Genomic DNA, 26,520 nt, shown 5'->3' with positions numbered 1-26,520 from the left:
GCAAGTGTCTTTGAATTTCATGGCTGCAGTCACCATCCGAAGTGATTTTGGAGCCCAGGAAAATCTGTCACTGTTTCCACTTTTCCCCATCCATTTGCTATGTTGACAGGCAGGCAGAGGTCATCAGGCCTGGAGGCTGAGGATGAAGGCTGATTTTTATTCTGTTAGTTTTTCCTACTATGAGAAGCAGGCATGCTGAGCGTCTGCTCCTGGTTCTGCCCAAGATGACAGAGACATGAAATGATGGCAACTTGTTCCCTGACCCTCCAGGGGAGCCTGTGGCTCTGGCCTCTGGGACAGTGGGGCAGCTGGCTCTGCTTGCTCTCTCACCATGCAGGTGACGCTGTTTGCCTACTCAGACCTGCTGCTCTTCACCAAGGAGGATGAGCCGGGCCGCTGCAACGTCTTAAGGAACCCCCTCTACCTCCAGAGCGTGAAGTTGCAGGAAGGTGAGTGCTTGCCCGAGATGCCCTGGACTGCCTCCACTCTCGCCCTGAGTCCTCCTCCTGGTCTGAGCAGCACAGATGGGATGTGTGGTCAGGCCCTGCCCGTGGGTTTGGCTCTCAGTCACTGGTGTTCCAGTCTAGCAGTCCCCGCTGTACACCTTGAACTTTGCAGGGAGATTTCTGCTCCAGCGAGGTTTGGGGAAGGCTCAGGAGTGGAGTGGGAAGAGCGCTGGGTTCAGATAGACCTGTGTTCCAATGTTGGCCCGGCCCCTCCCTACCTGTGTCACCTCAGGCAAGTTCCTGGACCTCTCTGAGCCTGTTTCCTCCTGTGCAAGTGAGGATGCCAGTAGTATCTCAGAAGGTTGCGGTGGAGGTTAAATTAAGTTTGGTTGTTTATGCAAAGTGACTGGCTCACACTGCGTACCCAGGCAATGCTCGTGGCTCCCAACTCACCGCACACATCCAGGACAGGAGACCACGGCTGCTTCCCCCAGCCACATGCCCCAGGCCAGAGTCCGGGATGCTGGTGCAAGGAGCTGGCCGGGGCTGGCAAGCAGGAGCACGTGGGAGTGTGGAGCACGTCTCTACCCGAACTTGCCACGGTGGCCCTGCCCTCCACTCGGGAACGGGAAACCAGTGGGAGTATCTGTTGAGAGGTTTGGTTTGGCGCCCGAGGTCTCTGCTGCAAGGGGCTCGGTTTCCTCTCCCAGGTTATGAAAACAACACCAGACCTGTTTGAGCCCGGGTGGCAGGGGCAGGGAGGAAAACATTACCCAGCGAAAGAATTCTGTTTTGACGGCTTGTGCTCCAGGAAAACTTCCTGCTTGTTTGCAAACCCGGCCTGCGCACTCGGTGCCCCCACTGCTCTTCCTCCTTAGAAACCCAGGCCGTGTGAGAACCCCTACTCCCGCAGCCCCACAGGAAGCCACTTACAACTTCTCCTTCTCTGCCTCTGGCTTCCTCCTGCCCACTGAGCAGGGCGGCCACCGAGGGGGAAAAAGCAAGTCACCTTGCTGGGGGCCGAGGCTCTTCTGCTGGGCGGGCTGGGCCTGACCAAAGGCATGATGAGGAGCAGCCCTCTGAGCAAGTTCAGCTCAGATCCTGAGGTTCCAGGGAGCCCCCCAGTGCCTGCAGGAGGGGGGCGACTCTGCCCTTGACTCTTCTGCTGCCACCACCCCACATCCCTCACACCCAGCTTCCCCTGCACACCCATTCCCATGTCCCTCCCACCCTTTGGACACACATGCACTCACACGCCTGCCCACCCCTGGCTCACACAATCTAGGACCCTGTCAGATTTGAGGGGTGCTGGTGGGAGGCTGTGCTCAGTAATAGGCACTGATTGGTGATAAGAACCAAAGTGAAAAGTGTGTTAGTCGCTCAGTCGTGTCCAACTCCTTGCAACACTATGGACTGTAGCCCACTAGGCTTCTCTGTCCATAGGATTCTCCAGGTAAGAATACTGGAGTGGGTAGCCATTCCCTTCTTCAGGAGACCTTCTTGACCCAGGGACTGAATCCAGGTCTCCTGCATTGCAGACAGATTCTTTACCATCTGAGCCATCTCTTGTTCTGTTGTGCTCACCACGTATGTCTGGGGCCTGCAAGCCCAGGACCCTGGTCTGCTCAGCCTCTTGCTATAAGGAGGGAGGGAAAAGAAGAGTTACAAACAGGCTGTGCATTGGGTGGGGGCTGGGAGCCATAGGGCAGAGGATGAGCAGAGGGTCATAGCTGGGAGGGGGGATCCTGGGCTCCGCATTGCTACTGACCTGGGGAACAGCGTCAGCTGGTCCTTTCTCCCTTTTCTGGGCAGCAGTTTCTCTTTCAGTAGCCAGGGTTGGAGCACAGTCCTTCACGTTCCCTCCCAGCCCTGCCATGCCCACATGGACCTGAGATTGCTGTGAGAAGATGGCCGGCGCCCATTCATCTGGCCTCCACCTCTGGCCTGGGCTGGGGTTTGGGGAGATGGGGTGGGTGGAGTCTGCTGAGAACTGGTTGAATCTTCCCTTCCTGGAGGCCACAACCCCAGGCTTGAAGGGAGAGGCAGGGTGAACGTTATCTACCACTGGGTGGCTGCTGGTCAGGGTGGGTGGTGTGAGGCCTTGGGGTGTTGTGGAGAAACCTCCCCTATGCTGAGTTGCCTGTGCAGTCATGGCCTCCCAGGGCTGGAGACTGGGGGTGGCCGTGGCCAGCCCTGCTCAGGAGAGATGCCCGCAGCCACTGGAGCTTATTGGGTTGTTATGTGAGGGCTGTGTGTGTGTGTGTGTGCCTGTCCTGGGTTGCCAGCCAGATGTTCTGGTGCAAAGAGTCTCACCTTTCTCCAGCAGTGTCAGTCAGCAAGCACAGCAAGCATGGCTCTCCAGGGAGCCCAGGAACTGCTGGGAGCAAAGGAAGTGGCCCAGAGACTGAGCTCTCAAGGTGCACGTTCCAGCACTTAGATGGCTTTAGATTGCTTTCCAGGCATTTGTGGAGCTCTCCCCTGCTCCCCTGCCCCTGCTCCCTGAGACAGCCTTGTGGGTCCTGGGGTTGGAGAAGCCCAGCGATCCCTTCTCCAGACGTTGGAGTTGGAGCCACTGGGCCCAGTGTCCTGAGTCCTGGCATCCACAGTCCTGCCCACCTCCGCCACGCCCCCAGAGACTCACGGCAGCAACAAGGCTGGCTTTTAGGAGATGTATCTGTGGCCTCAGCTGGAGCCTCTCTTGGCAGAGTGGTCTCTGATTAACATTGCCGGTGATTCCTAAGGTTTCTTGTCTCTTTCAAATTGACATGTGTGGGGAGTTCAGTTTGGGGCAGAGAAGACGGTAAACACAAAACAGAGCACACCCAGCCTTTCCTGTGGGCTGGGGCTGGCGAGGGCCTTTCCCTGGCAGAAGAGTCTGCCCCACCCAGGGAACAAGGACTCTCCATGTGATGTGTCTGAAGGGTGCTTGGCTCCACTGGCCAAGCCCACTCCCAGGGCCGGGCCCGGGCACGGAACTTTGTGGTGCCCAGTGAATGTTTGTTGGGTGAATGAATGGAGGTCCGGAGGGAGACGGGAAGCGAGGCCTGGGTTTGGGGGGCCAGGGTGCACACCTCTCTCGCTTCCGGCTGGTGGCCACTTAAACCTTGCCCTCCCTCTTCCTGCCCAGCTTCTCCCAGGCTTCAGCCGGAGCTGAAAGGCAGTGTAATGGGAACAGGCGGAGAGCTGGCGCTAACAATCGGGACATCTCCGGTCAGCCGGGGCCCATTGTGGTCTCTTCCTGCCTCTGCCGCCCACTGGCTTTGCTGTTCTTTGTGTTTCTGCCTCCCAGGCGGCCCGCATCCCGCCCACAGTGTGTCTTCCTGACCTGCCCTGGTCTCTCAGGATGGCCTGGAAATGTCCAGCTGGTTCTTGGGTTCCCCAACCTCCCTGAGGAGCCCAGGCGCCCCGTCTTAGAGCCTCAGCTGCTTGGGTCCTGGCTGCGGGAGCGCTTGGAGTTAAATTTAGCCGGTTGACATTTTCTAAGCATCTCCTCAGAGCCCCACTCAGTGCTGGCCGCCAGGGTACTAGCAGAGACAGAGACATGGTCCCACTTAAGGAGCCCATGGGCCCGGTGAGATGACAGATGAGTAAACCGGGAGAGGGACAGAGCATGACCTCGTGGTCAGAAATGGGCTTTGGAGGCAGGTGGTCCTCGGTTCGTCTCAGCTCTGCCATCTGCCCACTGCTTGCCTTCTGCAAGGCTTTTTGCTTCCTCAGGCCTCAGTTTCTACATCTGGAAAATGGAGACAACAGCCCTCCGGGCCTGTCTCACGGGTGGAGAGGACTTGGTAACTGGTTGATTTGGGATCTAAGGCCAGGCTTGACAGGGCTCTGGGAAAGTGCCAGAGCAGTCAGACCTGGGCCAGGAAGCCAATTCTGGGCTCCTCCAGCTTATGATTGAGGATCGCCCTTGCATAGCCCATTCCCTTGTAGCTCACTTGGTAAAGAATCTACCTGCAATGAAGGAGATACAGAAGTCATGGGTTTCATCCCTGGGTCGGGAAGGTCCCCTGGAGAAGGAAATAGCAACCCACTCCAGTATTCTTGCCTGGAGAATCCCATGGACAGAAGAGCCTGGCAAGCTACATTCCATGTGATCACAAGAGTTGGACATGTCTCAGCGACTAAACCACTACCCAACCAGCCCAAGGTCCACGGCCCACGTTCCTTGGTTGGGTTCACCCAGAAACCAAGTGGCTCCTTGTTAAACTTCAAAGTGGTGCAAGTGGTTGGAGTGTTGGATGGAAAGCCCAAACGTGTGCTGCCTCATGTCCCCTTTCCTTTACACTCGCCCCCATTTCCATACTCTGGAAAGTCCAGAGCCCACGCCTAGGTTCTGGAAGGGTTTCAGGTGAGGCTGCGGTTTCTCTCTTGGCTCAGCCACCCTACAGCCTCCTCTTTCTGCCACTGCAGCTCCTTACAGGCACCCCTGGGTTCTGAGTCTTGCTGTCCTTATTTGAGGCTCTGAGCCATGCTGAGTGCTGCCCCTCTTCCGTCCTTCTCCCAGAGTGCTGCCAGCACAAGGCCATGACACGGAGCGGATGTCAGTAAGGGTCTGCAGTAATGTGGGGGTGTGGTGCAGGGGGTGGGGGCTGTCGAAGCACAGAGAAGTTTCAAGGCAATCCGTCAGTGATCCCTTGCCACTGGGAATATGTGTCCTAGGTCATATCCCCCTGACCTTGGCCTCCTGTCTCCCTGAGGCTCCCAGCATGCTGGCTTTCCCCTCCCTTCTAGAACCTTCTCCTCTCTCACCTCCAGCTTCTAAAACCCAAATTTCTGTTATTTTCTTACACAGATCTTTTTGTTTCTCCCTTGGCACTAAAGTCTGCTTCTGGAAAGTCAAGGAAACATCCTGGTTGTTTTCTTAAACAAGAGAAACCACCTCCCCTTGTCTCCACCCTCAGCAACGCAAGTAACTGGCAGAAGCTTTGAAATTAGAGGTTTCTTCAACATGACTGACTTCTTATGCAGGGTTCCCCTCCCCCCACCAGCCCATCTCTAGGTGGGGAGAAGCAGAAGGCTTTATTCTAAGTCCAAAGCATACCCCCATTTACTTAGGAGCTATTTTTATCTGACTCTGGCTGGCATCCCTAGCCTTAGGGATAGACTTGCCCAGGAAACTGCCCGTATACTTGTTCCAAGAGAGCCTGGCCTCCACCCACATGAGGGCCTCATTTACTACTTTTCTTAGGAATAGAAAAGTTTTTTCTCTTTTTTAGGAAAAAAAATCTGTTTTTTTCCTTGCCACTTTTACTTTGCAACACATTTTGGTTTTGGGTTTCTTGGTGTTTATTATTTTTTTTTTTGGCAATCTCTGTGATTCAAGTGTCTGTTGAGGGTTCTGCTTTGAGCCTAGCACTGGTCCTGCTCCTCAAGGAGACAAGGGGCTGGGTCAGGCCTACGTGGTGAGCCTTGAGAGGTAGGTGTGCAGTGATTCAGAGTGTGGGCTCTGTGGCCAGGTTTCCTGGGTATAAATCTTGGTTCTTCCCTCTTCTACCTGAGGCGGGTTACTCATCCCCGCTGCCTCGGTTTTCTCACATGAATCATGGGTGAGCATACCCCCTGCCTCACAGGGGTTGTCATGAAGGTCCAGCTTACGCACGTGAAACTTTTGGTGCCGTGGTTGGCACCCGGCACTGGGTACGCTAAAGCTCGGTGGCAGTGTAAGTGTTTGCTGTTGTATGTGCGGTGTGGTTATTTCCCTCAGAAAGGACAACCTGCCCGGTGAGGTTGAATGCTTGAAATACAGGAATTTGCTAACCACCCCTGGCCTGTGCTTAGATGAGTGGCCCGTGGGGAGGGCTGCCAGGTTCTGAGGAGCAACCTGCAGTGGTCAGGGAAGGCGGCCTGGAGGAGGAGGCGGGACTTCCCTACCCTGGCGATCCCTTGAGCACAGCTGGTGATTCTCCATCCCCATGCCTTTGCTCATGCTGTTCCCAGCTTCCAGAGTGCCCTTTCTTCCCAGCTTGAGTTCAAGCTCAAAAAGGTCCTCCTCCAGGAAGCCTTCCCCGACAGCTGGGGCTTATCTCTTGGCTCTTGTGTTTCCAAAGCACACAGACCAAATCACCTTCTGCCCTAGGGTGGGTATTCTGTCTTAGCTGCTCTGCTGGAGGAGGGGCAAGCGGCCAATAGGCCTCCCAGCTGTGGCCCAGGTGGAGAGGGTTTGGTGAGTGGTTGAGTGTTGGATTCTAGACCAAGGGTCAGAAAACTCTAGGAGAACACACTGAGGGCTTGGGCCTGGGCTGGGAAGCCATCTCTAGGCTCCACCCAGCCTGTGATTGGGGTCTCCCCTCACCCCACCTCATAGTCCACAGAGTCCACGCATTCCTCAGTGGCTCCTTGTGGCATTTCAAAATGACAAAGGCAGTGTGCTGCCTCCGTGTCCCTCAACGCCAGGGGCATGGTGAGAAAGATGCCCCCTGGGATGGCTGACAGTCCCCTGCACCCTGCGCGTGGTGCCCAGAGGCTGCTCCTGGCTGCCTCGCGTGGAGGGAGAGCTCAGCACTCCTCGGATCAGGCTGACCTGCAGGCAGAGGCCTCATAGCTATACCTCAACCTATTTAGTGATCAAGTGGGCTTTCCTCCTGAAATTTCACTGCCCCGAGAGCCTGCCCCTTCTTCCTCTTTTTGCAGGAAGTACCACACACAGTCCTGTGGGCGAGAGACCCGGAGGTGCTCAAGCAAGTGGCTGAGACTCGGTAGCCAATTCTAACATAAGTCTTCCTTGTTGTTCCCTCAAAGGTTCTTCAGAAGACCTGAAATTCTGTGTGCTGTATCTCGCAGAGGTGAGTGCCTCCCCTGAATTTGAGGAGAGGGTCCTGTGTCCCGGGGCTGGAAGGAAGATGTTGGGCTGGGTCCTAGTGCTGGGTTCTGAGGCTTCTCCACACCTACTCCTCCAGTGGTTCTGGGCAGGCCCATGACGGCAGTGCCCCGCTCTGTGGAGTGGGACAGAGTGCTCTGCACCAGGGTCTCTTACCTCTGTGTAGAAGAGCAGTGGGCGTGAAAATGCTTAAAGAGGAAAGAAGGACCCTGTGGCCTCCTGCTCAGGACTTCCTGGTCTCCAGTCCCTGTAAGGGTCACAGTGAGGCTGTGGCCTGTCAGGTCAGGCATCAGCCTATTCATGGTGGCTAAAGAATCTGCCTGCAATGCAGGAGACCTGGGTTCTATCCTTTGGTCAGAAAGATGCCCTGGAGAAGGCAATGACTACCCACTCTAGGATTCTTGCCTGGGAAATCCTATGGATAGAGGAGCCTGGTGGGCTACAGTCCCTGGGGTCACAAAGAGTTGGACACAACTGAGCGACTAACAACAGTCCTCTAGAGAGGGCCCTGATTCTCGTGCCCACCTCTTTCCTCCTCTCTTTCTGGAAGATACCACCTACATCCCCCTCCTGCAGGGTCTTATCAATGTTTTAAAAAGGGCTGAAAGTAACTGTACCTTTACCTGGGCCAGAAAATGCACATGGAAGAAACCATCCAGCGTCTGAATTTTGGGCTGGAGTGACACCCACTCAGTGGGTTGGATGCTCCTCCCTTCTTCAGGCTGCTTATCCCAGTCCCATCAGAAGCTCAACTGGACACTGCGCCTTCGCTGAGCTAACTGGAGCCAAACAGCTTAATGGTCGATGTGTTTTGGGAGATGAAATATCATTTATTGTTGCAGTTCAGTCGCTCGGCTGTGTCTGACTCTTTGCGACCCCATGGACCGCAGCACGCCAGGCTTCCCTGTCCTTCACCATCTCCCGGGGTTTGCTCAAACTCACGTCCATTGAGCTAATGATACCATCCAACCATCTCATCCTCTGTCGCCCTCTTTTCCTCCTGCCTTCAGTCTTTCCCTCCTGCCTTCAGTCTTTCCCAGCATCAGGGTCTTGTTCAGTGAGTTAGCTCTTCGCATCAGGTGGCCAAAAATATCATTACCCAGGGGTTTAATCAAAGGAGGCCTTGTGATGGAAAAACAGAACTACTTAGCCATTCAAATTTTTTTCAGTTTTCAGCAAATTTTCTTACTCCTTGTACCTCTGTTCATATGAGTCTGCTACTAGTTGCAAGCAGGGATTTGTTAGACCCATTCCTTCCCTCTGTTTCTGTTTGTCTGTCTTACCCAGTAACAGCCCTGGGAAACTGTCCGTCTTGTGGGAGAGTGCACTGGCCACACGTTATGGGTGAGGCCTGGTCTGCGCTGGCTGGCCAAGAGGAGTACACCCTTTTGAGAAGGAATTTGCATGTCGTTTGTGATTGGAAGATCATTCTTTCAGTTCCAGGCACATCCCCTTTAGGTGACCAGACCCCTGAGGTTAAGACAGTTGATGAGATGTTAGCTTCAGGGGACAGCAGGGAGTCCAAAAGGCAGTGGACATTGTTGGAGCTGAGCTGGGGACCCCGGCAGCCTGGGATGGCCATTTGAGGTCTGAAAAGGCATCAGTATCCTCCCGTGTCAGCGTATCCCCACCGAGCACAGGAAGTAGCTGGTGGAGACGTTTCAGGGCTGGCGTGAGTTCGTTTGGCCTGGAGCCGAGTGAGGAGCTTAGGAGAGGCTGGGAGGCAGGCTGGGAAGTGTCGGAGCTTTGGCCTTTCCAGCCTCACCCATCTGGATTCCAGTTCTCTCCAGCGGGGCCTGAAATGAGGCTCCCAGTTCTTTAATGCCAAGAGAGCTATTCCTGCCAGGCTGGGGTTATTTTTCCCAGAGAAAAGCACTTGTGCTCCTTGGTTTCCAGGGAGCTGTGACCTCCTAGCCCTCCAAAGACTGATGAAGGCATATTGATCTGGGCCCTTTTATTTCAGTAAAGTGTCAGGTGATCCGACCCCAAGGGGCTGGAGGATTGAAGCTCACAGGCAGCCAGAAGCCTCTCTTTTCTCTTAATGGGCTGCTCTTTACAAGAGGCATGTCTGTAACACACGGAAGACAAGATCCCTGCCTGCCCTGCGGCCCGGAACAGGCCTGCCAACCGTGGTTTTGAAACCCATGGAGAACTCCAGACTCGTGTCTTAGTTGGCATTTCCAGCAAGTGGTTTTTCACTGTTTCCTAACACGCAGGTGGTGTCCAGAGAAGAAACCAGGGCCAGAGAGTCAGGATTTTAGGGGTGGCTTTCCAGTCTGCATTGAGAGAGCACCAACTGCCTGGGGCGGGTGGGGGCGGGGGGTGGGGTGGGGGGAGTGGAAGGCGGCTGCTCTGATTGTTCCCCAGCAGTAGGTCCTGGTTAGTTATCAAGTGGGTTGGATTGACCTGAGCAGTTCTCGGCCCTGGGGCCTTAATTTCCCTGGACAGGTGTCCCTCAGCCCGTGCAAATCCTTGAGACAGATGCAGCCTATGACTGGCTGTACCAGGGGCATGGGGTCAAAGGGCACATGGGTTGGGGACTATCTGCAGAGAATTTGATCCTGGCTTTACTAATTTAAGAGTCTTCACTTGGGGGTTAGGAAGACCTAGACTGGAATCTTGACCCTGCCATTTCGTAACTGAGCGATCTGAGCAAGTCACACACTCATCTCTGAAACGAGGCTGTTGAGGCCTACCTTATAGGGTTGTTGCAGTGATTAAATGAGATTCAATAAGATACTGTGTCCAAGCCACTTAGCACAGAACCTGCCACATGGTGAGTACTCAATAAAGGGTAGCTATTATTCCTGTTAGCGTCATAACAGGGGGAGAGCTTTTCGTATTCATTTACTCTCCATTAGCAACATCACCAATGATTTATTGATCCTCTAAAATAAAAACTAAGAGGAGTATCTCACATTCTTTGTAATGTACATTCTTTGTAATGTAACAGTACATATACTGTTAAATAAAGGAGGCAAGATCGCAGGTTCTGGAGGAGGCAGAAGACAGACTCTGAATCCCTGCTCTCCCGACGCTTCTTGGGGCTGCCGACTTAACCTCTTTAAGCCTGAGTTTTCTCATCTAAAAGATGGTAACGGCTGTGTTTCTCCTTCCTCCCTATGTCATAGGGTCACTGGGAGAATTGAATTAAGTAAGAGAACATCTGTCACAGCAAGTGAACAAACATAAATTGTAGTAGAAGAGGTTTTCGTTTTTATAAGGATAATATTAATTCAGGAACAAGGAGGTTGAGGCAAGATGGGGTTTTAAAGAAGGGAGGCAAGAGGAGCTGAGTTTCCAGTTGGCATTGGGATTGCTCAAAAGAATCCACCTGCCAATACAGGAGACACAAAAGAAGTCCAGTCCTGGGTCAGGAAGATCCCCTGGAGAAGGAAATGGCTACCCACTCCCGTATTTTTGCCTGGAGAATTCCATGGACAGAGGAGCCTGGTGGGTTACAGTCTATAGGTTACAAAGAGCTGGACATGACTCAACACACACACACACACAAACACACACACACACGTATGTTTGAATGCAGAGGTCTGGGCCCAGTGCTGTCATATCTGGAGAAAGCTTAGCTCACCAGCTGGTGGTCAAGGAGGCCCTGCCTCCAAGTGAGTTTCCTGAGGATGGTTTCAGGGCAGCTTGCAACCTTGACCTTGGAGCCTGATATTTGAGGACACAGTGCATATGAGTGTTCAAACTGATGAGTCAGGTCACAGAGTGGACCAAGAGAGACCCAGGCAGGCAGTGGGGGCCCCTGATTTAGGCAGATGGGAATTCAGCCTTCCTGGAGGGGGCTGGCTCCAGGCTCTCCCTCTCGTCCAGGCCAGCCTCCCACACTCCAGGCAGCACTTGGAGAGGAGGCTTGGGAGCTAGGGCATCCCCGGAATGTGTGAGCATCTAAGACAGCCAGCCCCCAACCCTCAACTGGGCCTAGGTTTAGATCCTTGGGGCCTCAGATACCTTCTTAAGGTCATGGATGGGAAGGTGCTTTTTAAAATGGATAATTAGATAAAGGGAATTATTATTAAGGTAGAATCTGCTTCAGAACAGAAAGAGCAGGGGAAGTTGGGGCTCAGGGAGTTGAAAGGATTTGTTGAAGCCCAAATAGCTAGGTAGAGGCAGGCCTGGGAGGCTTGTCCGTGCATGCGTGCACGCTAAGTCGCTTCAGTCGTGTCCCGATTCTGTGCCACCCCATGGACTGTAGCCCGCCAGGTTCCTCTGTCCACGGGATTCTCCAGGCAAGAATACTGGAGTTGGTTGCCATGCCTTCCTCCAGGGGTTCAGGCCAGGGCCAAATTCGTGGCCTTTCCACACTGACAGCATTTCTAAGTGAGAAGGGACCCTAGTCCCTGCCCTGCCCCTCCTCTCGCTGGGTGAGTGTGGCAAGACAGGGAGCAGATGGCTCTCTGATCAGCTCCTGCCCCACCTGGCTTCTCTCTGGGGCATCTTGGGGTGAGTCCTTCCTTGCAGTGGGCTGGGGGTTCTGGCAAGTGGAAGTCTGTTATTAAGTGGTAGAATTGCCTAACCACATCCACGCAGTTCCCTGAAACCAAGAGGTGGGGCTTTCTTTCCGCTCTCCTCTGATGCTTCTAGGAAGAACAACTCTGAGCACTTTGGGGCTGGCACCCTGGGAATACTTAGTTTGGGAGGTGGCCCTTGCCTGAAGGGTGGTTTCCCTGAGGGCCAGGTCAGATAGTAGGGGAGGAAAAGTGCTCAAATGCTACTCCATGAGGCCGATAACCATCCCAGCTCAGAGCCTTGGCACTTGCTGTTCCTTCTGCCTGGAACAGTTTCTCCCTAGCACTTTCCTTGGCAGCTCTTGGTCATTCAGCCTTGGCTGGGTGCTGCCCCTCCAGAAAGGCTGGGTCTGTCTATTGGGCTCAGATAGGACCTCTCCCTTTCGGCCTTTCCACAGTTTATAATTACATTGTTTAATTGTTTCTTGTCTCTGCCCCCATCCTAAGGGCAAGAACTCAGCCTCTCTTATTTCCCTCTTCACCCCCAGGGGCCTAGCACAGTCCTTGACACAAAACAGGTGCTCAATAAATATTTCTTAAACAAATGAAGTACCAATAATGAAGATAGCTGCTGTTTGTTGAAAGTGTTAGTCGCTCAGTCATGTCTGACTCTTAGTGACCCCATGGACTGCATCCTGCCAGGCTCCTCTGTCCATGGAATTCTCCAGGCAAGAATACTGGAGTGGGTAGCCATTCCCTTCTCCAGGGGATCCTCCGAACCCAGGGATCGAACCCAGGTCTCCTGCATTGCAGGCAGATTCTTTACCATCTGAGCCATCAGGGAAGCTGTTTGTTGAGGCCTGGGTTATTGCTTGCCCTCCTGATAGCTCTGAGAGGTAGGTGACATCATGGTCTTTCCCATCTTACAGATTTCTCTGAGGCTGACAGCTAGGAAGCAACAAAGCTGAGATTCAGACCAGTCCTATCCAACTGCAAAACGAGGAAGGACTGCATAGAATTCTACACTGTCCTTTTCTATGTTCTGAGCCATCCAGCTCACACCCTCAGCTCCCTGGCTGAGTTCATCAAATCGCAGCCCTCTGCGGTTATAATCAAATTCCAGCGGAGACAGAAAGAGCTCGCCACTCCCTGCGCAGAGCGCAGAGCGTCCTGGAGAGGATGATAACGCGGGGCGTGTTGTTCCTCCCCTCCCCGCTCCCAGCACATTCTGGCTCCTTCGGGGCTGACTCCCTGGGTCCCCGCAGCTCCCTGGTGCCTGTGCCAAGGCTGGCCTGGGTTTGACCTCATTCCGAGAGTCTCCTGGGAGCCAGAGCTCACTGAGACCTTGACTGGCCAAGTGCGATACTAGGCCTGGATGAAAAAGGCCTTCCTAGAAGGGGTTTCAGGTCTAGTTGGGGAGATGAGATTGCAGCACTTAACAAGGTTAAATAGCAAAGTGAGATTTAAATGGCAGCAGTGCCAGAAGCTTGCACTCAACTGAGCTGAACAGTCATTGATCAGACCCAGCTCATGTGTCAGGCAGCAGCGGGGCTGTTGAAGGCCATGCCACTGCTCTCCAAAGACTTTCCGGAGGAACCCAGGTCCTGTGTGGGTACCCATCTCACCCTGGTCTTGTGATTAGATGAGTGTGCTGACGTAAGGGAGGGCTCCTCGCTCCACAGAACAAAAGAGGGGCAGAGACCTCGGCCCTCTGGGTCCCCCACGCGCTCCCCCAGCAGTCGCCTTCTGCCTCCTGTTCCCGGGGGTGACCTCACCATGGCAGTCCGTGGCTCTCCACAGGACTCCACTGTGTTGGGAACCACTGCCTCCCTCCCCCTAGCCCGTGGGCACAGGGCTTGCCAGCTGGCCCACGAACCAGCTCCCCTGCTGTCTGGCTGCCTCGATGTCACCGGGGATTAGTGTGCGTGTTTGTGGCTTTCAGCGGTCACTCCCCGCCCTGCTGCAGCCTCACCTACTGGATGGTTAGGGTTGGGCTCGGGCCGGGAGCCCCCTGAACCAGGGAGCAGCCCTGACTGCCCCTTTCTCTGTTTCCTCTGACGTCAGAAGGCAGAGTGCTTATTCACTTTGGAAGCGCACTCGCAGGAGCAGAAGAAGAGAGTGTGCTGGTGCCTGTCGGAGAACATCGCGAAGCAGCAGCAGCTGGCGACTCCATCCCCCGACAGCAAGGTAAGGGCCTCGCCGGGGGCCGCAGCCCTGGTCCCCCACCCTGGCCAGCCTGGACCCCCGAGCCTCTGAATTGAGCTTGAGACCAGCCTGAGCTCAGCACTTGGAACTGGGCAGCAGGCTCTTGGCAAGAAGCTGAGAGCGTCTCTCTCCTGGCGTGTCCCTGGATCCGCTGAGCGAGTTCGAGGGCACTCACTCGGGTAGAGCGGCAGAGCCAAACTGAGCGTGACCCATCAATTCTCAGCCCTGTTCTCTAATTCGCCTGTGGCAAGGTCTAGCTCGGACTGGCCTTCCTTCTGCTGCCTGGCACGTGGTCCCCCCTCTAGGTCTTGCCCAAGGATAGCACACTGGTGTTTAAAACTGGCCCAAGGCAGACATAATTGGGAATGGATGCTTATGGCAGAAAGAAGCCATGCTGTTTCAATGCAGGCCACAGCCAAGTGGAGGCAAGTGGAGTTTTCTGGGGACTGGGCCCTGCCAGCTGGAGCATCAGGGAGATTAGAGATCTCCTAAAGAGATCAGCCAAAGCTGATCTGGGGACGGGCAGCTGGTCCTGTGCCTGTGGAGGGCGGTGGGACCAGAGCTGGACCCACTGTCCCCCGGATGCCCGCCCCAGGCACAGTTGTATCCCCCATTTGTGAGTCCCTTCTCTTGCTGAACGTGCTGGCCATTTGGGGATTTGGTCTGATTGGTTGCCAAAGGAACCAAGGTGGTTGGCCGGCCGGATTCAGGGAGAAGAAGGTAAAGGAAAGCAAGCGGCAGCTGGGCAGCTTGCAGGCCTTGCGCTGCTTCTGGCTGCATTCAGGCCGCCCTGCGCATAGCCCGGCAGGGCAGGCTGCCAAGGATGGGAGTGGGGAAAGGGGCCGCACACTCCTGGCGGAGCGGTGGCAACTGGCAGCTCCTAAAATAGTGTCTGAGGATTATATAATCTCAGATTCGACAGTTATCTTGTTTTACCACTCACTGAGCGTCCCTAGGGGTCCACTGGGGAGAACAGTTTCCTTTCCGAAAGTGTCGTATGAAGGAAAGGTGACGGTGCGTCCAGTTCATAGCCTGGTGCCTGGTATTCAGTAGGTGCTCAGTCAACCACAACCCAGCTGCTCCTACTCGGCTGGCTGGTTCCCAACCTCAGCTTCTGCTACGCCACAGAGACCTGCCGAGGCTGTGGGCTGCCTGGCCCCCTTGATCTGGGGTGGGTCACAATCAGAAAACAGGCCGCTTCCTCCTCACCGGGGCGGCTGCTGGGATGTTGCACTTGTGTTCCTCAGTTTTCTTGTGTTTTAGGCTTAGCTCCTCCTGGTCTGCGGAAAAAGTTCTTTTTGCCTCAATTTCTGTGTCTGCTGGCTCTGGAGTAGGTTGGCAACAGCCTTCTCAGCACCTTAGGGAGTCTCTCCATCTTCCGGTGGGGAGTCAGGGGACAGTTTGAGCAACTGAAGGCAGGCTGGGTTGAGAGTGGGTCCCTGTAGGGCTGCAGGGTTGGCTGATTGACCCTGGATTTGGGGCCTGGTGCGGCTTCAGGGCCGCACCAGGATATATGGGCATCTTGGGCAGGCAACAGCTGGACGTGACTTGAGATTAAAGCTCTCTTAAATGTGTCCTAAATGAGAAACTCTGTGCTGGGCTGGAGGAGGGAGAAGAAAGGGGTCTAACCACCGGGATGGCCTCAAATGGCCTCCTCACCTGAGAGCGGGCCCTGCCCAGCTGGCACATCCCACTTGGCCCACCCTCCTTGGGCAGCGGTTAGTAACGACCTTTTGTTAGGCAGCCCCCTTAGGGATCTCACTGCCCACTTTCCTTACCCGCATCATACACACTTGAAGAGTCTTAGCAGTTCATTCCTTCCAGTTGCTTGCAGAATGCTCCCTGAGAGAAGTTCCAGTAAATAGGATCTTCTCCAGCCCCGCCTGGTTCCAGGAGTGTTTCAGCGAAAAAATCACCTTAACCACCGGACCAGGCGGCTTGTCCAGCCGGCACAGGCTGTGCACCTGCGCTCAGCTCTATCAGGTCCTGGCTGCCTTGCCGGTGACCGTGAACCTCCTTGCCCGGGGCTGGGCTGCAGTCTTTTCACTAGGCTTGCCGCCACCAGGGGAGAAAGAAGAGGGAAGGCCAAGCTGAGCCTGGACTGGCTTCTTGCACAGTGCAGAGCTCTTTTGCTTGAAATCTGTTTCAAGTCCTGACTAGAGGAGCATGACATTATTATTTTTTTTAATGCTATTTCTTTGTTCTTTCTGGAACTGTTCCTCCTTGTATGCAGAACAGAAATTGCTGCCTAAGCCACTCTCTGTCCCCCCAGCTCCAGTGCTTTTCTGAGAAAAGACACTTTGCAAGGCAGTTCCCCGAACTCCCGTGCTGCCCCTTCTCAACCCTGCTCCTTTCAATAGTGTTTGCTAACCCTTGGAACGTACTGTTGCTCGAACATCTCAAGGAATGCAAAAGTTCTCCCCTCATTTGCAAAACATAATAAATGTGATAAGCCCTGAACATGAAATGCTCCTGGGGAGGCACAGAGGGTACTGGAGGAAGTAGATTTAGAGAACAGTTGCGAGGTGGGTGTACCACTCCCTGCCGCGTGACCTTGGGCAACAGCTTCCCGCCAGGGCCTTGGTGGTCCCATCTGCACGCTGGTCAGGTGGCTCGTCCCAGCTCCTCAAGCTTTGTGACTCCCATGAAAGCTGAGGATGCGGGGTCGTCCAGTCTCCTTTAGAGAACTTTGCCCTGGAGATTTCTGCGTCACTCGATCGCTTATGAAATGTGCCTTTAGTGGCCAGGTCTGCTCCCCTCTTGGTGGTGGGGAGGGGCGACCATAGGCTTTCTGCGCTGTGTCTGAGGGTTGCAGTGACCTGGGGGTTGCAGTGTGGGGGTCTGGGGGTCCCAGCTGGCACCCGTGGACATAAGGAGACAGGCAGCATATTCTACTGGGTCCCTTCTCCACGGCTCCACTGTCTTTCTCCGGCTGTCTCCTGGCTGCCTGCGGCAGGTGGGAGGCTGCTCCCGGTGTGCCTTTGTGCTCCCTCTTTCTGTAGAAATAAGTGGCTGGCTTCCTCTCCTCTCCTTGCTCTCTTCTTCTCAGCACCCCATTCTTCCCCATCCGCACTCTTCACCCTTTCTCACCTCATCATCTGCCCTTGCAGGTAAACCACCCGTCTACTCTCACCTGGGGTGACTTCTCCTAAACTCCCTACCATAGGGAATGCGGCCAAGCTAATCTGGAATAACTCACAGATGGCTGTTCAGGTTCTAAGCTAATAGGGAGAGACAGATACATATTGGGTTGGTTATTCAGTCAAATATAGGAATAAATGGCCTTCCCTGGTAGCTCAGCTGGTGAAGAATCTGCCTGCAATGTAGGAGACCCCAGTTTGATTCCTAGGTCAGGAAGTTACCCTGGAGAAAGGATAGACTATCCACTTCAGTATTCTTGGGCTTCCCTGGCGGCACAGATGGTGAAGAATCTGCCTGCAGTGTGGGAGACCCCAGTTTGATTCCTAGGTCAGGAAGTCACCCTGGAGATAGGATAGGCTACCCACTTAAGTATTTTGGGGCTTCCCTAGCGGCACAGACAGTGAAGAATCTGCCTGTAGTGTGGGAGACCTGGGTTCGATCCCTGGGTCAGGAAGACCCCCTGGAGAAGGGAATGGCTACCCACTCCAGTATTCTGGCCTGGAGAATCCCCGTGGACAGAGGAGCCTGGCGGGCAACAGTCCATGGGGTTGCAAAGAATCGGCCATGACTGAGCGACTAAGCATAGCACAGCAGCATAGAAATAAATGCCTGCTCTGGGCCAGACTCGAGTTTAGGTCCTTTGGGGTCCTTTGAGGGGAGCTCCTGGCTGCCCATTCATTGTCCACTCAGTGAACCTGCACTGAGCCCTTACCACGTGCATAGCCCCAGCCAGGGCAATAGGAAGCCTCTGAGGAAAGCAGGCTTTCGCCTGAGCTGCCAGGGAGGGAGAGTGTGGGGTGCAGCACGTGCTGGCTCCGTCTGTTCGGGGTGCACCCTGAGCTCAGTGCTGGGGATGCATGAAGACTCTGTCACGTTCTTTCCTTGGGAAATTGCAGTCCAGTGGTGATGACAGATACGCCAGTGGATGGTTCTAAAATAACCCAGTGAGTGATATGGGAGGTGTGAGTGCTTAACTGCTCTGTGACCTCAGGTGAGGCACCGAGCCTCTCTGAGACTCGGGTTTTTCATGAGTACAGCGAATGGATGGACTGGGTTCTCGTGAGGGCTGAACTCATGTAACGTGCTCAGCAAAGAGGCACACAAGAAGAACTCTCTGAATTATTATTAAAGTTATGTCTATATAGGAGATTCATCTCGTGGCCTTGTTTATTGAGGCTGAAGGCTGCCACTGTGACCACATGTGACGACCGTTCCGTGTCACTTCCCGGTAGCTACCTGCCATATTCCTGGGACCAGGCAGGGAAACTGAGGCCTCCTGGGTCTGGTCTGGCTGTAAGACTTCTCCTAGCTGTGACACCAAGGTGCATGCCACATGTCATCTCCACTGCAGCACCCAGAGGTGGGGCCTTGGAGATGCCAGGGTCCGCGTGAGCACTGTAGGAAGGAGCAGGGGCAGGTCTTGGAGTCAGGCAGCCCTGGCCTGAGTCGACAGCGAAGCTAACTCCAGTTCTGTCTGGTTCCACAGAAACTCCACCCTTATGGCTCTCTCCAGCAGGAGATGGGGCCGGCCAACTCAACCAATGCTACCCAGGATAGAAGCTTTACCTCATCAGGACAGACTCTGATTGGCTGAGCAAACCCAAGGGCGGGACTCTGCTTCTGGCAACTTAACCCTTTCTTGGGCATCCCCTACCACAGAGTAACCTCACCTCAACTGGACCCAAATCGGAGGACCAAGATGTTGGGCCTAGGGTCATCTGAAGGGAGTGGCCCCACGGGTTGTGTGGACTGGCATCAGAAGGACCACAGTGGTGTCAGAGGCCCTGTGGGCAGATGCAGACTGCATCCAACAGTCCCAAGTGGAGAAGAACCAGAAGCTTATTCCCTGCAGGGGAGAAGGAGGTGAAATAGCACGTGGGCTTCCGGTGGTTCCAGCACCTGCCTTGAGGGCAGGGGGAGAGGTCGGGAGAGGTCAGTGCTGACGGAGAACAATGCCAAGATGCCCGGCTGCCAGAAGATATCTCCACCGCATCACTCATTTGTCATCTGTACTCAAGCATTCATCCCTTCACTCTTTGGATATTTTGAGGGCATGTGCTTTATGCCAGACTCTGTGCTAGGAGCCTGAGATAACTATGGAGGGTGAGGTGGATGTGGTCTCTGCTCTCATCTTAGTAGAGGAGTGAGCATTACGTAAAGGTTAACACACACACACACTTGCACACGTGGTTATGAACTGAGATAATCTATGAAGGGAAAGAAAGGATTCTTTCAAGAGAGAATGAGATGGCTATAGGGGTGGGGGAGGGGCAGGGGACAAGCCTGACTTTGAAGCCACGACCTGCAGGCCAGAAAGGAGTTAGCCAGTCAGGGACTCTGGAAGGAATGTTCCCAGCAGACCGGAACAGCTTGTGAAGAGTGCCTGAGATAGGGTAGGGGTGCAGCGTGCTGGAGGGATGGAGGCCAGGCAGCTAGAGCTTGAGTTTAGTGAGGAGGAAAGACCACCGGGTAGGGACCAGGTGGTTCGGGACTGTGGTGGTTCGTGTTGTACTGAGAGTTCAGGTCTGGGCACAGTGGGAAGCCATTGAAAGCTTTTGAGAAAGGGAGTCACAGGGTCTCAGGGACCATTTCTGGTAGAACCCAAGTTGGGGAGTTCCTTAAGTCCTCCAGATGAGGGGCGATGGCGACCTGTCCTGGAGGGGCGCTGGGAAGGTCATTATGTGCGTGTCCAGACCCTGGGGGGTAGCGGAGGCTCAGATAAGAGTCTCCTGTGCTCCCCCTTTCTCACCCTCCACCATGTCTGACTTTAAGTGGATGTAAGTCAGGGCGAGGCCGTCCTCACAGAGCTCCCTCCTAGTGAAGCCTGGGTGGGGACCAGGGCCGAGTACTGAGAATGTCCCCGGGAGCTGGGAGTAGTGGGGCTTCTCCAGGCCTCAGCAGCGGTGGCCTGTGCTGTCCGTCCATCCGATGCTGAATGTGCTGATAGGAAACTGGAATTCAGCCCCTGGGAAGCTGACTGGGTTTGCTTTCCACGGAGCTCCCGAGACTCAGGGACCAGGGCTAAGTGTGGCTTAGCACCACGAGGGGAGACCCGTCCAGCTGTGAGGCTGATTGGTGACCTGCCAGGGGACAGTGGTGAGAGGCCAGTGTGGGGCAGCTTTCACATCCTTCTGTCCAGACAAAACTCACACACGAAGGGCATGTGTAGGAGCAGGGCCTTTTGCCTAGAAAGGAGGTCAGAGAGGCTGGGCTTCAGTTTAGGGAAGTTCCCTTGAACACTCGGCGTTGTGTCCTGTAAGATCCTCTCTGTGTACTAAGAGGAGCCTTGTGCCCTGCTAAATTTGCTCAGCTGCTTTGGCTACCTGAACCTCAAGAAGGGTCGTACAATAGAGAATTCTTCCCTTAGCCTTCCACAGATGGCCCTTCCTCCCAGCCTAGGAAAGATCAGACATGTGGTAGCAGTAATCTAACAGGGGATCAGCCCGGTGCCCTACCCAGCAGGGGAATAGCCAGCCAGAGTGGGATAAGCAGTGTCTATCAGCTGAGACTCCGCCTGCAGGGTTAATTCTGAGAGGCTAAACAGCTGGGTCTGCACAGACAGCAAGCCGCATCATGTTTTCATTTGATTCCCTTACAAAATGACATTAAGGGGAGAGTGAGGCCCAGGAGAATCGCCTGTCTGGAAAGGCAGCCAGCTTTTCTCTTCTGGACCTGGGGACCTACCTCTGCCCACCACACAGGTGCAGAGGTTGGGAGCTCTGGTGGCAGGGCAACAGAGACACTAAGTGCGGTGCCTGGCCCTGGGGATGGCGCTTTCCTTCGCTTGTCCCCACAAGCTGCTGCTGGGGACGCAGCCGTCAGCTCCTGGAGGGCCCTGTCTTCCCGCTGACTGTGGTGCGCCACAGCGCCGTTGCTGCTCTGCCTTTCAAATCGATGAGACAATTAATTTGGCTCGACGGGCTAGAGAAGATGAAATACGACCGGGTGGCCATTGCTTCTCAGCAGCCCGGTCCATCCCCAGCCGTCTAGGATGATGAATGCAGCGAAATTGCCTTCGAGAGCCATAATCACGGGAAACAAGGCCGAGCCCCTCCCTCCACACAAACCACTCTAAGAAGCTCACACAATGGTCTCTTTCCTGATGGCCCAATTGTCTTGCTGTGTGTCTGGGGACCTTCGAGCTGGGAGCACAGGAGCACAACCATTTATTGTTGAAAAGGCCATCTGTGCGATTTGAATACAAAGTGACTCTTTAAATTCCCCACCCCACCCCCTGCACATCCTTTGATCCCATTTTCTTGTTTTCTTTATAGTCTCATGTTCTGGGTCTGTTGAAACTCCCAGTCTCTGCTGCCTGGGTCCTTTGGCAGTTTGGGAATTGGGACCTGTTGGAAATAATGAAGACATTTATTTATGTATGACTTTTTTTTATTATTCTTTATTTTAAATTCTTTTTCATAAATTCTGCCACCAAAGCCTGTATTTCTCATACACAGCACCTAGAGCATTCTGCAAATTGAAGGCGCAGGCAATTTCACAATGTGGGTGAGCCCCTACAGCAAGAACATGGGCATCAGAGATGTCAACTGGGATCCCCAGGCATTATCTCCCCTAGGCCTCCCGGCAGCCCTGTTTTATGGATGCAAGGGACTACGACTCAGAGAAGTTAAGTGACTTATCCAAGGTCACACAGCTTCCCAGCTGTGGCTAGTCCTGAGGCTGAGCTAGTCCTCCAGCCAAGGCATTTCAGCCTAATCCATTGCTCTTTCCAGATATAACGGTTTGCCTTTTAAGGGGTGGAAGTAAGAGAAATCAATTATCGCCTTCAGGAAGAGCCAGGAGGGAAGATAGAAGTTGTGTAGAAGTTGTGGCCCCTTAAGCTCTAGATGGAATCCTTGAGGACTAATAAAATGAGATGTCTTATTCTATACACACTAGAGAATAAACTTCGAGTTCATATGGCCCAGGGTGGTCCAGGCTGACAAGATGAATAGCGTTATACAAGATTTGAAAAATCTGTTGTGAAAGACAAGGAGGAACTCCAGAAGACAGACAGCAGCACTGGGACAGTCGGGTTACCCCCTTTTTCAGTCTGGCATTCAAGAGGACCAGCAAAACAGAGTCTTGGGGTACCTGGTCTTGATAGAACAGTGGCTGAAGGCAGAAAGGGATAGGTTCAGCTCTTTGACCTCTGCCTGATTAAGGATGAGGTGAGAGCCTGCTCCAGGTTTTGGGCCCAGATTTTGCTAGTTGACTGATTCCAAATCTCAACACTAAGTACGTGTGTGTGCGCTCAGCCGCTTCAGTCATGTCTGACTCTTTGCAACCCTGTGGACTGTAGTCCCACCAGGCTCCTCTGTCCATGGGATTCTCCCGGCAAGAATACTAGAGTGGGTTGCTGTACCCTCCTCCTAGGGGATCTTCCCAAACCAGGGATTGAACCCATGTCTCCTGCATTGCAGGAGGATTCTTTCCTGCCGAGCCACCAGGGAAGCCCCAATATTAAGTAACTGGGTGTCAAATGGACTAGATTTCAGATATTCTCCAAGCCCCACCCCCACAGCTCCCACTCCCCCACCAAAATTGTTTTCCAGTCTCTCCAGCTTTCCTTTGTTGTGTCTCCAACAGCTTTCCCTTGTTGTGGCCCATCTGGCTATAGAAAGATCATCCTCTTGCCCACCTTCCTCTTGGCCTCAGCCATCTTGCTATCTTTTTTTGTTGTTATTCTTAAAGATGACCGCACAACCTTGCCCTCTGTCTTGACCTTATCTTTCTTCAAGCCTTTTTCTGAATAGGGCCACCATCCTCCAGATTGTTCCCAGATCCTCAGTTTAAGGGTAGAATAATAACAGTAAGTACTTTATAAGTGAGCGCTTAAGACTGTGAGCCTGGAGCAATGCCAAGCTCTTCACCTACATATTCTCTCTTAATCCTCACTACAGCCTCTTGAGGTTCTTTGTCATCTTTACACATTTACTCTCACTATACCCAGTTGGTAGATAAGGATGCGGAGTCTTTGAGGAGAAATTTGCCCAAGATCACACAGCCAGTGGGTGGCTAGGGTTGGAACCTGGGGGGCCCAGCCCCAGTCATTGACTCTGGATGGCTCTGTTCTACTACTTTCCAGCAACCACAGACCATCAAAGCTGGGGAGGCTGAGCAGTTCAACTCCCTGCTTCAAGACCATCCTGCGAGGCCATGGTCCCACCCCGGCTCTCTCCCTGGTTGCTCTGCCCTCCTGCTTTGAGCCCACAGCCTGGCCATTTTGAATTATTCCCCTTCTCTAAATTCCCCATGCATGTTCCGCTTGAGGCTGTTTCTCCTGCCTGATGTTCCCTGCCCTCCTCTGCTGTTCCGGCCACATATAGTCCTCAGGCTTCAGGGCTCCCTGGCTTGCCTCAGAAGTCCCTGCTTCCCCGTCTGTGCTCCATAGTATTTTGTTAATCTTTAGCACAGTGTGTCAAACAGCTGTGTCTCACCTGCAAGACCATGGGCTTCTTGGGAGCCAGACATCCACACCCACCCTTCTCCCAGGCAGGGTCCCAGCCTCTCTTACTGCCTCTCCCTTGTCACCCTCGCTGCGCTCCTCTCCCCTCCTTCTAGAGGTCAGCAATCCGTGGGCTCTGCATATTTTGAGATATTTTAATAACATCTGACTGTCATAAGTATTCTCATAACATTGAGATATTAATGTTGCCTTCATCTTCCAAAGGCCCGATGGTGTGTGTGCTTCTGTGTGGTGCTTGCATTTGGTTGACAAACTATCTATTTTTATACTTATAAATTAGCTCTCTGTGCGGGGTTAAGTTATTTAAATAAACTTGCATATGGTCTGTAGTGGGGGTCATGGTTTATTTATTTCTGACTCTGTTAAGCCTGATCCTTGGTGGGTACTCACTAGATGTTGTAGAATTGGATTATGGTTCAAGCCTGTCATATTCTAGAATCTAGATGAGGAAACTGAGGCTCAAAAAGGGGCAGTGACCTGGCCAGGTTCGTGGGACAAGGTAGTGGCAGGCAGAGCTAGGACTTGACTCAGGTCTGCTGACTTTCTTGGCTCAAAGCATTTTCCGTTGCACTTCAGTTTTGTAAGACCAGAGCCTGGATCACCACTTAGTCTTAAGCAATCTAGTCTGGCCAGATTCACTTCAGGGTTGTGAATGCCTTGTATCCCTACTGACTCATCAGGGAAGGAGACCTGATGGGAACTGCTCCTATGGTTTTTCTCCTGGGTTTGTGGAGCCCCCCTCTCACTGAGCTTGCCCTCAGAGAAAACCAGAGTAGGATTCTGAAGATCTTGGTTCAAATCCTGATTTTGCTTGTAACTCGCTGTGTGACTTTGGGCAAATTACTTCACCTCTCTGATCATTTGTTTCTTTACCAAGAGAAACGAGGGTATTTGAATTTAGGTGATCTCCAGGAATCATCTCCAAAGCCCCAGGGCTTTTTAAACAAGAGGTTAAAAAAAAAAAGGAATCAGACATTTTGGTCTTCATATTGAAACAAGTGTGTGTGAATATATGCAAGTGTTGTTGTTTAGTTGCTAAGTCTTGTCCAACTCTTTTGCAACCCCATAGACTGTAACCTGCCAGGCTCCTCTGTCCATGGGATTCTCCATGTAAGAATACTGGAGTGATGCCATTTCCTTCTCCAGGGGATCTTCCTGACCCACTTGGCAGGTGGATTCTTTACTGCTGAACCACCTGAATGCCCATATGCAAGTGTTGTACATGGTTAATATTCATCATGTACTTGAGTCAAATAAATATATCAGTGGATCTTATACAGGAAAAGGTCCTCAGCTCAGAACTCAAATTATAAGCACAACCCTGCTTCCTCCCAACCAAAGGTGCCTCCTTCCTGGCTTACTCCCAGGAAGACAGCACAATAGCTGTCAAGTCCAGAATCTTCTCCCATTCCTTCTTTTTTCCTGCTCACTGGACTCTTGTTTTAATTTCATGTATATAAGGATACATATGTTCTTTAATCTCTCTAACTCCTGGTCGATGGCATGCAGCTAACTTTCAGTGAAAGTTGTAGGAGTCGGTGTGCAATGCCTGCAGTTTCTAGTATGGTCAGAAGTCTCCTTTAGACTTCCCCAGAAGTTGCCACTAACTCACTGCCTTTAATGTGTACCTTCTTTTGCTCCTTCTTTTGGAGAAGGAAATGGCAACGCACTCCAGTATTCTTGCTGGAGAATCCCATGGATGGAGGAGCCTGGTGGGCTACAGTCCACAGGGTCGCAAAGAGTCGGACATGACTGAGCGACTTCACTTTCACTTTCTTTGCTCAAACACTACTTAGGGTGAATTTCCTCAGTGTCTTTTAAATGTTAGTGGTTTTCCATTTTGGTTAAATTCTATCACAGTATAGGTTTCTGCCATTTCTCCTTGTGGAAGAACATTAAGGGTTCAGTAGGCTAGCATAGGAAGCTGACCACCATTAACACAATTTTCAATGGGAAAATGCTTTCTGAGACCCACTGTCAACTCTCAGATAAACTTTATGATATACAGCTCCACACACACCCAACAATAGAGAATGCAGTATTTATTTCATGAATGACTAGAATTTTGATAGAAGTACAGAATCTTTGAGTGTGGAACCGAAAAGGCTGCCTACCCTCTCCCCCAGTGGGGTTCATCGATTAGCAAGCTGATTTGTAGAAACCAAGACAAGAGAGGGGTAAGAACTCCCGGCCAGCGTCATGCAGTTGGTGCTAGAACTAGGACCCTCCCCCCAGCACTCCTCCCTGGGGACTTTCAGGAGCCTGACAGGTTGGGGACAGGGAGGGGCACAGATTGTCTTAGAGGTACTCTTCATCTCACTCAGCTGTGTCGTCTTAGGAAAAGTAAGTCACCGCTTTGGGCTGTAATGGAAATAGACATGGCCTGGCTAATGGCTTGGGGAGAGGTTGTCTAGTCGACTGGCTTGTCTGTAAATTCCCCGCCGTGTTCTGGCTGGAGTGGAATGAATGGGGCAGCTGTGTTTTACCTGGAGCTCTGGGCAGGACGGGGCTGGCGGAGATTTTCCCTGTTCTAAAAATAGCAGTGGGAAGGAGTTGAGGGGAAGGGGAGGGGGCTCCTTCGGGACCTGGGTGGGACGCCTCACCCCCTTCCTCTTCCTGTTGGGCCCCCTGCGAGGAAGCGCACCACGGATTCAAAGCATTCAGACCTGGGAGGGTCCTGGGGCCATCAGATCTCATGGCCCCTCCTCACACCGGAAGTGGGGAAAGGACTGGCCCGCTGTCCGGGGTCCAGGGAGACAGTCGCAAATGGCAAGCTGTTTTCCTGCTGCGTTTACCAGGGTGGCAGCAGGCCAGGCAAGGTTTTCTCTCCCTGCCTTTGGGAGTGCGCAGGGCCTGGGAACTCCTGGGGCCGGATGTGGTCAGGCTTCCTGATTGTCGCCCAGCAGGCGAGGAGTCCCCAGTTGGTCTGCCCTGAGCCCTGACCTCAGCCAACTGGCCCGCCAGCGCCAC

At 53.3% G+C, this 26,520-nt stretch overlaps 1 protein-coding gene across 13 annotated transcripts in view; it reads left to right on the top strand.

Moving 5' to 3' along the window:
- Positions 1-26,520, top strand: part of RGS3 (regulator of G protein signaling 3) — a 138,436-nt gene that overhangs the window by 61,491 nt on the left and 50,425 nt on the right. For 11 of the 13 annotated variants that reach the window (XR_011254196.1, XR_011254197.1, XM_069575359.1 and 8 more), the window contains 3 exons: positions 338-449; positions 7,188-7,231; positions 13,800-13,922. Coding sequence is in view for 11 of the 13 variants with exons in the window: in XM_069575359.1 (XP_069431460.1) it covers positions 338-449; positions 7,188-7,231; positions 13,800-13,922 (279 nt within the window). In the remaining 2 variants the exon portion in view is untranslated. Of the gene's footprint in view, positions 1-337; positions 450-7,187; positions 7,232-13,799; positions 13,923-18,567; positions 21,461-26,520 lie in introns of those variants that run through there. The other 2 variants (XM_069575364.1, XM_069575371.1) reach the window with 1 other exon arrangement.

The sequence above is a fragment of the Ovis canadensis genome, chromosome 2, assembly GCF_042477335.2.
Source record: "Ovis canadensis isolate MfBH-ARS-UI-01 breed Bighorn chromosome 2, ARS-UI_OviCan_v2, whole genome shotgun sequence".
NCBI classification, from domain to species: Eukaryota; Metazoa; Chordata; class Mammalia; order Artiodactyla; family Bovidae; genus Ovis; species Ovis canadensis.
The sequence above is the reverse complement of the archived record's forward strand: the minus strand, read 5'-3'. Positions and strand labels throughout refer to the sequence as shown.